This window comes from Spea bombifrons, chromosome 3, assembly GCF_027358695.1.
Source record: "Spea bombifrons isolate aSpeBom1 chromosome 3, aSpeBom1.2.pri, whole genome shotgun sequence".
Lineage (NCBI taxonomy): Eukaryota > Metazoa > Chordata > Amphibia > Anura > Pelobatidae > Spea > Spea bombifrons.
The window spans coordinates 7,812,662-7,825,740 of NC_071089.1; the positions used below are offsets into that span (position 1 = coordinate 7,812,662).

The window sequence follows — 13,079 nt, forward strand, 5'->3', positions numbered from 1 at the left end:
TTGGAACACAGAGGAACATTGGACCCATGTCGGTCCTTGAGAAATTATTTCAGAGCCACTTCAGATCACAAGGCAATAGATTTGCTTTGAGTTGTTAATTTGGTCTTTGTTCTTTTTTCGCAAATTCTATCGTTAAAAAAAAAAAAGAACTGCTCCTTAATCCCATAACAATAAATAATGTTTTTCATCACTAAAAACCTAGGGAATGGGTAAAATGCCTAATAGCAGAACAATAAAGAGAGATCAAGTAAGGAACGGGACAGATACAGCATCTCCAATAAAAAGGGATATTCCTGTTTCTCCTTTTCACATAATAACACTAACAAATTCTTCCAGTGTTTATTTTATTTTTTATTTTTTTAAATAAATGTCTCTACACTGTTAAAAGTTGCTTATACAAAGAGACACTGTATTTTGTAAATATGTCTGCATTTCTACCGGAGGCAAAATATTCCTATGTTTATACCTAGAAATATTTTTCGGGGGGGGGGTTTTTTATTTTGTTTATTTTTTTTTTTTCTGCCTCCATTTTCGCATAAAAAATATTAAAAAAATAAAAAGTGGGATATTTGCATTTTTTTGAACTTGTTAGACATACTCTACATCCAGACTAGAGTACCAGGAAGCCTGTCGGGAGTTATAAAATTAATTCCTTAAAAAAAATTAAGAAATCGTTTTGATGGCTCACCCTTGCTGTTTCTTAGCTAACAAGGGTTGCTCGCAAATTTCACTTTAACACAGGAACAAATCTCTCTCATTGACTAATGTCAGTGGAACGTTGACTTAAGCCTTCAAAGTTTAGCATTTTTGCCAGTTTCTAAAAAGAAATTTCAAACAGTCCATACTAGTACCGCATTTTTTTACATTATAACACTGATCAAAAAGGCCTATGTTCTTTTTTTTTTCCCCCTAAAGCACATGCCTGTTATGTCATTTCTAGCTGCATTTGCATGATTTTACAATCATGTTTGAGAGCTGTTCGATTTTTGGTGTTTTCCCAACGTAGTACAATATGGTCAGCGATTCCAGATCTTGCGACACGCAGCACGGAGAGGCAGATGCTTCGGGATTGATGGTATTGTAGAGGCTCAGCACCTATAAAAACAAGGGGAATTATCATATATACATTTTCCACCACTAGTACTTTAAATAAAAATGACTATTTGTTTATGATTTCTCTTATAATTATTATTATATTATTATTATAATATATATAATATATATTAATATAATATATTATAATATGTATTCTCGGTACAGTTTTTATTGCCCGGGATGTCGATATCAGGAGTCATCCTTGATCTTCATCTGTTGGCCACAGATCATATCCCCTGGAACAAGGCTAGGTGAGTGTAAGGTAAAGGATAACAGCAAAAGAGAGATATAGACGGAATGATAGGAACTGAAGGAAGAAAAGGGATGTGTAATGGAGATGAGAATCTACAGCCAGGGAAAGGTAGGTCAAGTACAAGAAAAAAACCTTAAGAAGGTTTCTAATATAAGGTCAGGAAAAGTCTCAAGTTCTCAAGTCTCAAAATCTTAAATGCAAAACCAAATATTGTGAAGCATAAACAAAATGTTATCAACATTTGGAATACGAATGTGTTTGAAGGTTAGGCCAATGTATTGATGTATAGATTTGTACAGTGTTAGCCATGGGAAGAAAATTAGCAAACTGGGTAAGGTTGAGAACATTAAAGGCATTATATTGTAAGCCTTCAAGATTACGTAGGTCCCTTTTTAGGGCATGCCTGAATCGTTAAATGTATTAGGCGTACATACTTTAACATAAGCACATGGGTTCATATTAATGGAATGTATGTATTCCAAAGATGACCATTAATGCGTGCCATACACTGGCCATTTTCAATAAAAAAAACTTTTGTTTTTACACCATATATTTTAAGCAGTTAAGCTTTACTTGCCAGGACAAAAGCTGTGCCAGAGCAAAAATTATTGGACTGACTACATCATACGTTTGTCATCAGGGCCGGCCTGGGGATGTGGCCTTGACAATTTAAGGCCAGACGCTGCCTGATGATGTAAGTGCGGCCGACAGCTGGCGATGTGCAGCCAGACACTATGTCTTTAAGCTCGGCATGGACAGGCATATCCAGCTAGGGGCCACACGTTGCAGCACCAATCTGCCGCTACGTTGGTAGAGCAGGTTAGCGTGTGGTGTTGTTGGCCAGTGGCCCACCAGGCAATTACCTGGTGTGATAGATGGCCAGTCCGGGCCTGCTTGTCTTGGAATTGTGGGAATTTGGCAACTTAGAGTGAATTGCTTAGCATTCTGATTGAATCAATCTTTATTAGATTATTCATGCTTTATGCTATTTGTGCATTATGTGAAACTGGAAATGTAAAAAAAACGTTTCTTGGGTCAAGTTACTATACACCTGTACAAATAGATTAAAAATTAATTCTCTGTTCGTGGAAATGAGGCGCTTACAGCCTTTGTTTCTGAAATGAAGCCGCCTCAACTTACCCGAGTGTGCTGAGTATCGGAACTCCACAAATATGGACAGGCTCCTGCACAAAAATTAGCGTAATAGCCCTTAGGTTCGTGTATCCATTTCCAGCCAAGATCTCTCTTAAAGTCGATATATAACTCACGTAGACAACAATTGTCCTGGACGTTTCTGTTAAACAAGCATGGAAATTTTCATTAATTAGTAGCGTTAATAAATATCAAGCATTTTTCTGATGCACAACTAAAAATATGGCAAAGTATTCCAAAAAAAATATCATAATATGCATAAATATCTTCTTTGAAAACAATCGGAGAATTCTGTTGCACCAAAGTTCTAAACCTTCAACAGATTGAAATATAGCTTACATTTAGTCAAGAAATATACTTTTTTTCTACATTTTTTTTCAAAATATGGTTGTTAAGTCATCATATTCACCTAAAACAGTAGGCAGCATCTAGGGCTCGCTTCTTCCGTCGACTTGATTGCTGCGACTCTTGTCTGTATGAAGGCAGCAACATTAGCAGAAGATGAGGGGTCCGACTGCCATGTTTCTTCTTTAGATTTTTGTAGTCCACACCAGGGTACATGTATGGATCATCAATGCCTTGAAGTGATACAAACAGGAAGTAAATATTCTGTTATGTGTAAAAACATTGAGATATCGTTCGCATATGTGTAATCGGAGATTTTTGCAGGAAAGAAGGAAAAATAAACCTTGACTCTCATCACTTCTCTTTTTTGAAGCTTATCGGGAAAGGTGATGTAGCCCAAACCAAACTAAGAAAGGGGTTACATGAGTTACAAGAAAATCAGTTATGGGGAGGACCAGTGGTATTCTTATATTAGTATCCATGCGGGTTCTAAGTAGTTACTTTTGACGTTTTGCCCATCTATTTAAAATAGATATTTCTAGATGTATGTCAATCAAAGTACGTAGGTCACAAAGGAACAGTCTATAATTGTGCCATATTGAATGTTATTATACTTTTAGTTACATTATGCATGTTTAAGACATCAGAGGCTGGATATCCAGTTCTAGATATTTATCACTTATGTTTCAAGGGTCAAAGGTCACCAGCAGACCGGGACGTACCAGGTACGTCATCAATGATGCGCGATCCCAGCGTCTCTATGGACGCTGGGATCGCGAGAGGCGGCTGCTACTGACCGCTGGGTGTCCCCAGCGATCCGTAGCAGCCACTCCCCCGCAATTCCGTGCACGTGATCGCTTTGCAGCGAATCACGAGCACGGAATTTAAATATTTAAAAAAAAACTGCGGCCTTCAAGGGAATACGCAGTTTGCCAATGCCGGTCCTGAAGGGGTTAAGATTTATATATGGAGGCCATTATGACCGGTTGGGAAACAATGAGGAGTAATCGGATGGTATAGGGGATGCAATGGGAGGAAGACCGAGTGGGGTGGGGATGTATATGAAGGACGTAGGTGTAAATGGGGAGAGGTTTTCAAGCGCCAACATTTACCCGCAAATCTCGTCTCTAACTCTTCACTCTTGTTTGGAATGATATAGTTATTTGATGGTACGAAGGTGCAGCAAGGGCAATGTAAACTTATTTTAAATCCAAGATTTCTGTCTGTAATGAAAAAAAAAAGAACAAAATAATTATACAAGAAAGAAACATCCAAATGTAATATGTAAGACTAAAAGAAATCCAATGATCTTAACACAGATCCACAGAAATAATATCTAGTTACCTTTATGACGGAGCCACTCAGTCACAGCCTCGGTGACATCAAATGATAACCACTCTCCCTCGGCTCTTGTTTTCACTACCTTACTGTCGATGTAACGCTGAGTTGGTGACGTTAAGTCTTTGGACTTAAGGATCTGCAATGAAGGAAAAATGTCACTGTCAGAATTGTGGATCTAGTGAAGTATAAATCGGGCCTACTAAAACTCGCCATCATCTGTCCATTTAAAATAAGTGCAACCTCTTGAAAGGAAATATTCTGGATTCAATTCCATTTTCAACAAAGTAAGAAAACGTTTAAAAAAAAAATGATCATTTTGAAAGAATTAGGAACATTATTTGAAATGTCTTAATTTAGTTCTACTTTTAATCAGAAGAGTCATGACAGGCTAAGGAACAGCTTGGCAAATGATATCATTGAAGGACATTATTTATAAATCAGCATGAGAGTAACATATTTTTAGGCAATGGATTTGGTCCTAAGCCGTCTAGGACTAGGATAGTCTAGTGGTTTGTCAATCCAGTCACAAAACCGGAGGGAGGCATATTGCTGTTGGACAAAAAGCTCCCCAGTGCGCCACTACTCAATGGCTGCTCAATGGCTACTCAATGGCTACCCAATGGCTACTCAATGGCTGCTCAATGGGCTGGTTACAATGGAGGTCTCTTACCTCCCTAAATAGCCCATTTATACTATGGAGGACAGTAGCAATTATCCACAATACACAGCAAAGGACACTGCGCCCATTTAAATGCGGCATTCCAAGATATGACATCATATGCAAATAATTTTAGCATTTTTTAGTACAAAACAACAAATTTTTTAATGTTAAGAATGTAAAGAAAAATAAGGATGTATTTGCCTAGACAATTTATATTAGAGATTATACTAGAGAAAAAGTTCATATTTTTAAGTGAAACTGCAGTATTTACCAATAACAACTAATATTTATTAAATAGAATTTCCTCCAGTTGTAGCTGGACCTGATAGCAAAGCCAGCAATGTGCGCAAAATCCTTTAAAAGTACAAACCCCTTGAGAGCATTGTATATTGTTCTACTATTATCTAATCTTATTGTATACATCTCAAAGTATCGCGGGGTCATCAGTGTTAATACTCTTTTATCCGAAATAAAATTGTAGGGCTGTTCAAGTTACACAAATATTTATCAAAGGATTTTCTTAACCCTTTACATTGAAAGAGAACTCAGATACAGAAAGTATTTTTTTTCCCCTCCATTGATGAGACTGTAAGTCTAAAGAAAATAAACTCATCTGATAAATCATAGAATCGACATTTCGGGGGGGGGGGGGGGGGTAATCGCAATAAAAATGAAGAGCGTGGGTTAAATGAGTGTGGGTCTTTCTACCATTGGTTCATGTGACTCCTTAAGGTGGAAGCAAGATTGAGACTATGAGCGAACGTACTACAATCATGGTATCCCGTGGACTTATTTTACAGACTATACCCACCTTTCTACCTTCTTTTGCCCCCCCCTACAGAAATAACCCTATGCCCTCTCTTGCAATAATCGGCCAATCTAAAGGAAAAAAAAGTACCCACATTTTCAAAACCAACCTCAGCCGTAACAAGGTGCCCCTAGAATATTCTACTGCAGAACTGGCTGCGTTCCAAAGGCCTATACCATAAAACGGCTTATAAAGAGCCAGCGAGAAAAAAAAAGGAAATTAGCATCCATTTATACGCCTAAATTTTATTTGTGAGATTGGGGATCACTTTGAGGCTCGGTGGCAGTGGCTGCGTATACGAGGATTTTATAGCATGTGTCTCAAAACGGGTTTTGAATGCCGGGCTTTCAAGAGTTAGAACTTTTCATCAAATTTCCTGTGGATCAGCATTCATTATAAGGCCAAAGTTAAAGTCGTACCAGATAGCTCTATTTCATCATGTTTCCACAATCCATAACCTTGAAACTGCGGGTTTTTTTTATTTTTTTTATCCAGTTTCAGATGGGTCGGAGAGGGGTGTTAAGGACATACTTTATATATTCAACGCTAGTAAAAAAATTTAAAGTTTTATAGGCAGTATATATATTTCCAAAAGACCAAAATATCTGCAAAAATAATCAGCAATCGAGCGTAACACCCCCTCCCCCATATCACATAACTCTGTCCTTATTTATTTAAAACTCATATATATTATAGTGTCATGTTTCTCGGGTAACGAATACGCTTCAGAGAATAATGTCGCCTTTTATCACCTTTTATTAAATCTTACTTAATCGAACGGCAAGATTAAACACGTGAGTTTTGTTTATCATTCAATCAGGGAGAGCGTAAATGATGAAGCCGCATTCTGTATACATCTATTCCAAAATCGTCAATGACGAACGTTTATTTTGTGTTTCATGAGCAAACCGTTCATCGGTGACTGTGAAACATTGTGTCACTTATAGCAAAATAACGTTTCTTTCCAGAAGGGCCGGGGTCGGTTGTTAACGTAAAGTATCCAGAACGTTGCGTGTAGCCCCCTATCATGTCACTTCAGGTTAACGGCATCAGGTTTACAGAAACCACAGATATAATGAGTTACAATCGTGCTTTTATGTAAGGATTTGGAGTTAAATGGTCACGGTTCCATTTTTATAATCAACCAGAGCGCTGCTTTAAGTAAACCACAAAAACGTAAACCGGAAATGACAAGAAGCAATTACAAAACAAAAAAGTATCTGACGCCCTAGCATCGTTTTTCTGTACCTTAATTATTCACGATATTTTCAACGTGAATGGTAGACCTTCCTAAATCAAGGATTTGAACTTATTCTTGCGTCCTTATGCCTTTAGCTCTTTGGCGCTACAGAATTCTTTGCAAAATCATTGTAGTGGCTCGGAGATTCAACTATTTAAGGGTTAAAGCTCACACCTTATATTTGGCACAGATAAGAATATCAAACCCTGTTGTAAAGAAACCGAGGACAATGCGAATATTCACCACCCTTTCTAGAAAGCGGTGCTTTTTAAATATTTCCTTTCGAACCCTTTTCAGGTTGCCAAAAAATGTCCTTCATTTACAATATCTCTTCACATAACATCATAAATCATTTCACAAACTTGTTTCCCATTCCCACTGTACCTCTTTGACAAATTCCTCATTTCGACCTCAAAGTAAACATCATATTTGCTTCCGATCATCCATCACAAAATACTTAGTGAAGGAGTCAAACGGTGGATTTACTAGTACAAATAATCTCTTCTTAGCCCTCCATCGCTAGTACCTCACACTTGGCAGACAAAGACCATTATAGAGGTTGGAGTGTTAGGTGGCCGGACGTGTGCCAACTCAACTTGGTCACGAGGCTCTTCAGCTTCCGCCACCCAAAGCTTCTAATGATAAATAATGTTATCAGAGACAGACTCTCTGGTAACTCGCAGACCGTACGATTACGCAAAGTTCAAACTACAAATGAACATCGTTTTATATGATTAAAATGGCCTTTGGGTTTCTGTAAAAGGGAGATTGATGTTGGATGACCAGATTAAAAAAAAACTTATAGTGCATTTCAAAAATTCACACAAAAAGGTATTTAGTCGTGTCCTTACACATCTTTGTGCCGAGCCAATTCAATAAATATCAAAAAAGTATACTTTATAGTGAATAATAGACAAATGGCATATTACATTTAGGTACACATCTCTTTCTAAAAGAAAATTTGGTTTAAAAAATCTGGAAGATTCTGTTTTACATTTTTGTGTGTGGCCTTACTTTGCTCCAGGATAACACAGAAACCATAAGAAATCTTCTAATATATATATGTATATATATATATATATATATATATATATATATACACACACATGTATGGCATGGAACAATTCTGGGCAAAGTGTAAGAATTACAGCAATCACCATAGAAACCACTAGAATGATTCCGTTGACTTCTCTGACATGCATATGCCATAAACCAGATTAGCTATGAGAAATTATCGGCTCTGCATTTGATGCCTTGCCTTGCGTCATCTATAACATTATGAACATCCGTCTTATCTTTCTAAACAATAACTGCCACTTTTAAAACTAAATTTATTGATATAAATTTGGCACCGATAATATGGCACAGATGTGAGTCTTGTACCTCTTATGTTAATAAAGTCCATTTTAACTTATTCAAGTGGTTCATACAAATCATCAAGTTGCAACCGCACACAAGTATTCCTAGGAACTCCCTTGGTTTGACCCGGAGTCTCTGAGTGAAGGCCTGCTTCCCTCAGTCTCCGGGTCAGTTTCTGCTTTCTCAGGAAGTGGGATTTGGCCACACCCACTTCCCACTTATTCCCTCCCACTCCCCACACACACTAAAGGCTGTCTGACACTGGTCCCACCTCTACATTTAACTAGCCCCACCTCTGCTCATGCCTAGACCAGCCCCTTCAGGAAGTCTACTCCCCCAGAATAGGAAGACTACCTTGTTAGAAGTTCCTTGTCATATAAAAAAATCATAAACAAAGAACTTTGATCTTTACCTGATAAAGTTCTATTCGCTGTTCCGAGACCCGTGCTTTTGAGTTCTGTAAACGAAATACTCTAAATTCGGCCTTGACCAGGTTAGAAGCGTTTTTCTCCATCGCAGAGACGTCAAATCGTACAATTCTGAAGTACGGACTGAAATAGTTTGACGGGATGACATCTGCAAGGGGTTAGAAGAGTATTTTTTTTTTTTTTTAAAAGACATGTAAGTTGAAAATGATAGCCCAAAGTAATTAAGACAGGATGGCCAACAATGGCCAATTTTGTATTATTAACAATTTAACAAGAAAAATATACATCTGTAGTTGGTTAGAGAAACATATCATCACCAGATATTAACAAAACATTTCCAGCGATACATGAGGACAAGGATTTATCTCATAGATTGACGGGAAGGAAAAACATGTAGACACGAATGAGTTTTTGCGGTCTAGCAACCAGTCCAGGGCTAAATATATACATCCTTGATATAAATTAAGAGATTTCATAACCAGATATTTAACTCTTTTTACTAAAATGGGAAATGTACTAAAACCTGTAAAAAAAAATCTATTCTTTCATACAGTATATGTCTGTAGGATAAACCAAATTCCCTCTGTTTTTTCTGTGGAATGCATGTACAAAACAGATTTTACATTCAATAAGCACAGGTTATTTATTATATCCATATGCCATTGTTTTTTTTTGGGGGGTTACAATGTAATTGCGGCTAAAACATGTTTTAAGAAGGTTTAGAATGGACAAATATATACATTGAGGGTTTAGAATGTCAACAGTGCATTATTTTGCACTGGGTTCTATTTTAGAACACTGAACTGTTCCTATTGATTCTTACACTATACGTTATATTGTATGTTTTTATAGGTGGATATCTAAATCGTGATACGGAATAACCTTTGGGTGGTTCCTAGCAATAAGGTTTGTTATATGTACAATTGCAAGAGAGAAACAAAAAAAAAAACTCAGATAATCAAAATGTTGGTCGGATTGAGGTAGTTTGTAGAATATGTAGAATTAGGTCGAGATGACTCAGTACAGTACAGTAAAATTATTGCCGATAAACCTTTATTTATTATCTAGACATTCATAAACCTGAACAATAAATCTAAAACTAGGTCTCTTTGAGATGAATTTGAAGGTTCCCTCCTATATCTGGGACCCCAGCACAGCGACGTAATACTGAGAGCAGAATTCCACATTGACGTTGGTAGGCGTAGGAAGACTTCCAAGACCATCTAGAGCATTCCGGAGCCCTGTTGGCCGGATGGATACATTCCATGATTCATTTCTCTTCATTTTCTCTGATTCAGTATAGCCAAAGCTATACAAAAGGAGTCTGTGACCCAGGTACTAATTTATATATATATATATATTGACTCATCAGTCTAGAGCATCTCAACATCATCGAGCCTGTCTGGGATTACATGTAGAGAGAGAAGCAACCAAGGCGCTTAAATCCACAGAAGAACTGATGCTGTTTCAAAGTGTGCTCACAAATATTTATTTAATATATATTTTTTTCTATTCACTCACTTTACATTTTGTTCTTTCTTTTTTTTTATTTCTTTTTTTTATTTTAGAAGCACTTTCACACCTGCCTAAAACTTTTGCACAATACATATATCTATATTACAGATGCACGGACTGAATCAATATAAAAGAATAAAACACTACGATGTATCACTAGTGTTAAACATGACTGTACCTTTAAATCTAGATATGTATTTTGTTATTATGAATATCCTAGGACATAATTATCTGTGACATTTAGTATTAGGCAATGTGTGTTTTATCCCAAACCTCTTATAAAAATATATGCCTGCTAGCAAGCATACCATTGGCAACATACTATAAAAGATTAGCAAAGATCAGCAAAAAAAAAAATCAAATCCCTCTATTTTCTTTAGTTGAGTCAGGAAATGCATTCAGAGTTCGGACTTCTGACAACGGGGATACCGCGCAGCTCGTTTGTCTTAGCTGTGAAAGGATCAGTAGCTTCACTACGTAAAGTCCTTTTCTTCTAATTGTTGCTGGTAAACAATCGCTACCAAGATTTATTTTTATGGCCTTTTGTGTTTACGGAGTGTTCATTCCTTGGTTCCGTGCCAACGTCTTACGGTCGGCTCTTGCCTTTCATTTCCAGGCCCCCGTTTCCACCCAGATCTATGAAACGCAGAAGCCATTCAGCTCAGAGAGGATTTGCAAATATTTACAGTTAATTCTACTTATTAAAGACAGTTTGTTATCCTTTTTCGGTTTGTAGCCAATTTTCCTGGCCTGCTGGCAATTAAAATAATTAAACGGTTTTTTTTCTAATCACTAATCTGCAATGAAGTTTACACACATTCAGAAAGACCTGTTAGGTTTTAACTCTTTAATGGCTCTTGCCTTCTTGTGACAAATCTACATGGTCAAAGCCGTCTTCGGCGCGGCAAATGTGGCATGTTGCACAAGGCCTGCCTGGACCAGCATTGGCTGCACCTTACAGCCAATCAGTAGTTGCCATTTTGCCCCATAAAACTCAGTTGGCGATTCCTTTGCAGTTCATGCAACCCAAGCACATGTAAAAACCTTTAGGAAGTTACCCAACAGCACCTATAGGCATGGCAGTGTGACATCATAGCACTTGCTACCAAAAAAACATGAGCAGCATGATGTCATGACCTCATCTGCCTACAAAAAACACTCTCTTCATCACTTACAACGCTTGCTCTGAATTTAGCTCAGCCAATGGGCAGCTACAGAAATCTCAAAGTGACCAAAATAGTGCCAAACTACACCCGTGTTGGGTGATCTTCAGTCATAGACATTTTTTCCTCTCTTCCGATATACAGAATTGGGTCAATACATAAAGAAACCAACCGACCAGCCATGTTTTTATCCTTCCTTTCCATCCCCATCAAAATGTCCAATTAAATTTATACATAAAGAGCTTTTGCGTCAGTTTGGACGTCATTCTTTTAGATACGCTTCACTTTCGAAGAAGAGTAAAACTTGATGCATTCCTGCCCTGATTTTTGTTGTTGCCTGTTGCACATGTGATGAACTTGTTGTTGTTGTTTGTCACGCAACTGCGCGTGTGTGTGTGTTTTTCCCGTCTTCCCATTATGAAACCTACGCTGGCAAAAATCTCTTTTACATAAATGACCAATAAACATACGAGAATTTGGGAAAAAGGACTAATAATTTTGGATAGAATTCGAGCCCTTCTTCTCGGGGGAATTGGAAATAACAGTAGAACCTCTGTTTCCTTTTTTTTTTCTTTCTCGGTGCATACACAAGGCTCAACGTCTGTCTGTTGCCAAACAGCCTCGTTGTCACAGCAGCCGTGCAAACTGCCAAAATAACATTTCATTTCTGTCGAACTCTGGTGCTTAGATTATCTCCACGACCAGCACACCGAGCCATGTCTTAGCAAATCCGACAGTAACCCCCGCTACGATCCAGAAATTACTACGCCCTATTTATTCTACCCGACGCTGCAAGAAAGTATGATGGGACCAAACGGAACACATGCAGTCCGTGTTGGTAGCAAATGACATAATACATTTAACCATGAACAGTACTAAATGGTACTCAAGTAACCATATCGGTAAACGTGCATGGGATAGGCATTTGCCTATCCTAAAACGAGAACAAGGACCGATTATGTTTCGAGTCTTCACAGCCATAAAAGTTTGAGCAACTTGAGTTCCAGTCAGTTAGTAAAGTAATAACTGTCCGATTGGGTCAATAATGACTTTACTGAGTAGATGGAAGTGGAACCGCCTCCCAGCAGACGTGGTAGGGGTTAACATGGTAAGGGAATTTAGGCATGTATGGGATAGGTTGGTCTCGTCATAAATCCAGGAGCCACGCTAAATGAAGACTTTAGGTCATTAATTACATTAGCTTCATTTAAGGACACATTTTTATGTTAGTGAAAAGAAAATTACAAGTGATTGACATCGAATCCACAGTAGGCTAGGGGAAGTTTACATTTACAAAACTTAAATTCTATATTTGGTGAAATGGAAAGAAAAAAAGAAACGTAAATTGTCTGTCTGGGATACAAGCAACACTTAAATAATAATGTTTATCCCATTAAGTAGTCAATAAAATGAACTACGGTATTTTATGGGAATTTTATAACGTCACTGAGTATAGTAAATACTAATTACCATGCTAATACTTTTGAACCATTGTTTAAAATCCTCCGGCCACCCCTGGTCACCATACCTGGGGACTCTCAGGGCTTTTGTCCCAGTTTCAGGGTGTCAGGGTGACGGGGCAAATTCTTAGGGTCACCCAGTCTGGAGCTGACTCCTTCCTCCTATTCTACACGGCTGGTGATTTTTCATCCTTAACCCTGAAGGTTTAATAAACACCTAAACACAACACAGACAAGATCGCGGGGCTTTTTCAGTTAC

The 13,079-nt window shown here is 37.8% G+C and overlaps 1 protein-coding gene across 1 annotated transcript in view; it reads right to left on the reverse strand.

Moving 5' to 3' along the window:
* Positions 1-912: 912 nt before the first annotated feature.
* TGFB2 (transforming growth factor beta 2) overlaps positions 913-13,079 on the reverse strand; it is a 52,868-nt gene continuing 40,701 nt past the window's right edge. Inside the window, exons 2-7 of the mRNA XM_053459317.1 lie at positions 8,667-8,830; positions 4,190-4,322; positions 3,958-4,068; positions 2,910-3,078; positions 2,489-2,642; positions 913-1,095 (exon numbers count right to left, since the gene is read on the reverse strand). Coding sequence (XP_053315292.1) covers positions 937-1,095; positions 2,489-2,642; positions 2,910-3,078; positions 3,958-4,068; positions 4,190-4,322; positions 8,667-8,830 — 890 coding nt within the window. The 3' untranslated portion in view covers positions 913-936. The remainder of the gene's footprint in view (positions 1,096-2,488; positions 2,643-2,909; positions 3,079-3,957; positions 4,069-4,189; positions 4,323-8,666; positions 8,831-13,079) is intronic.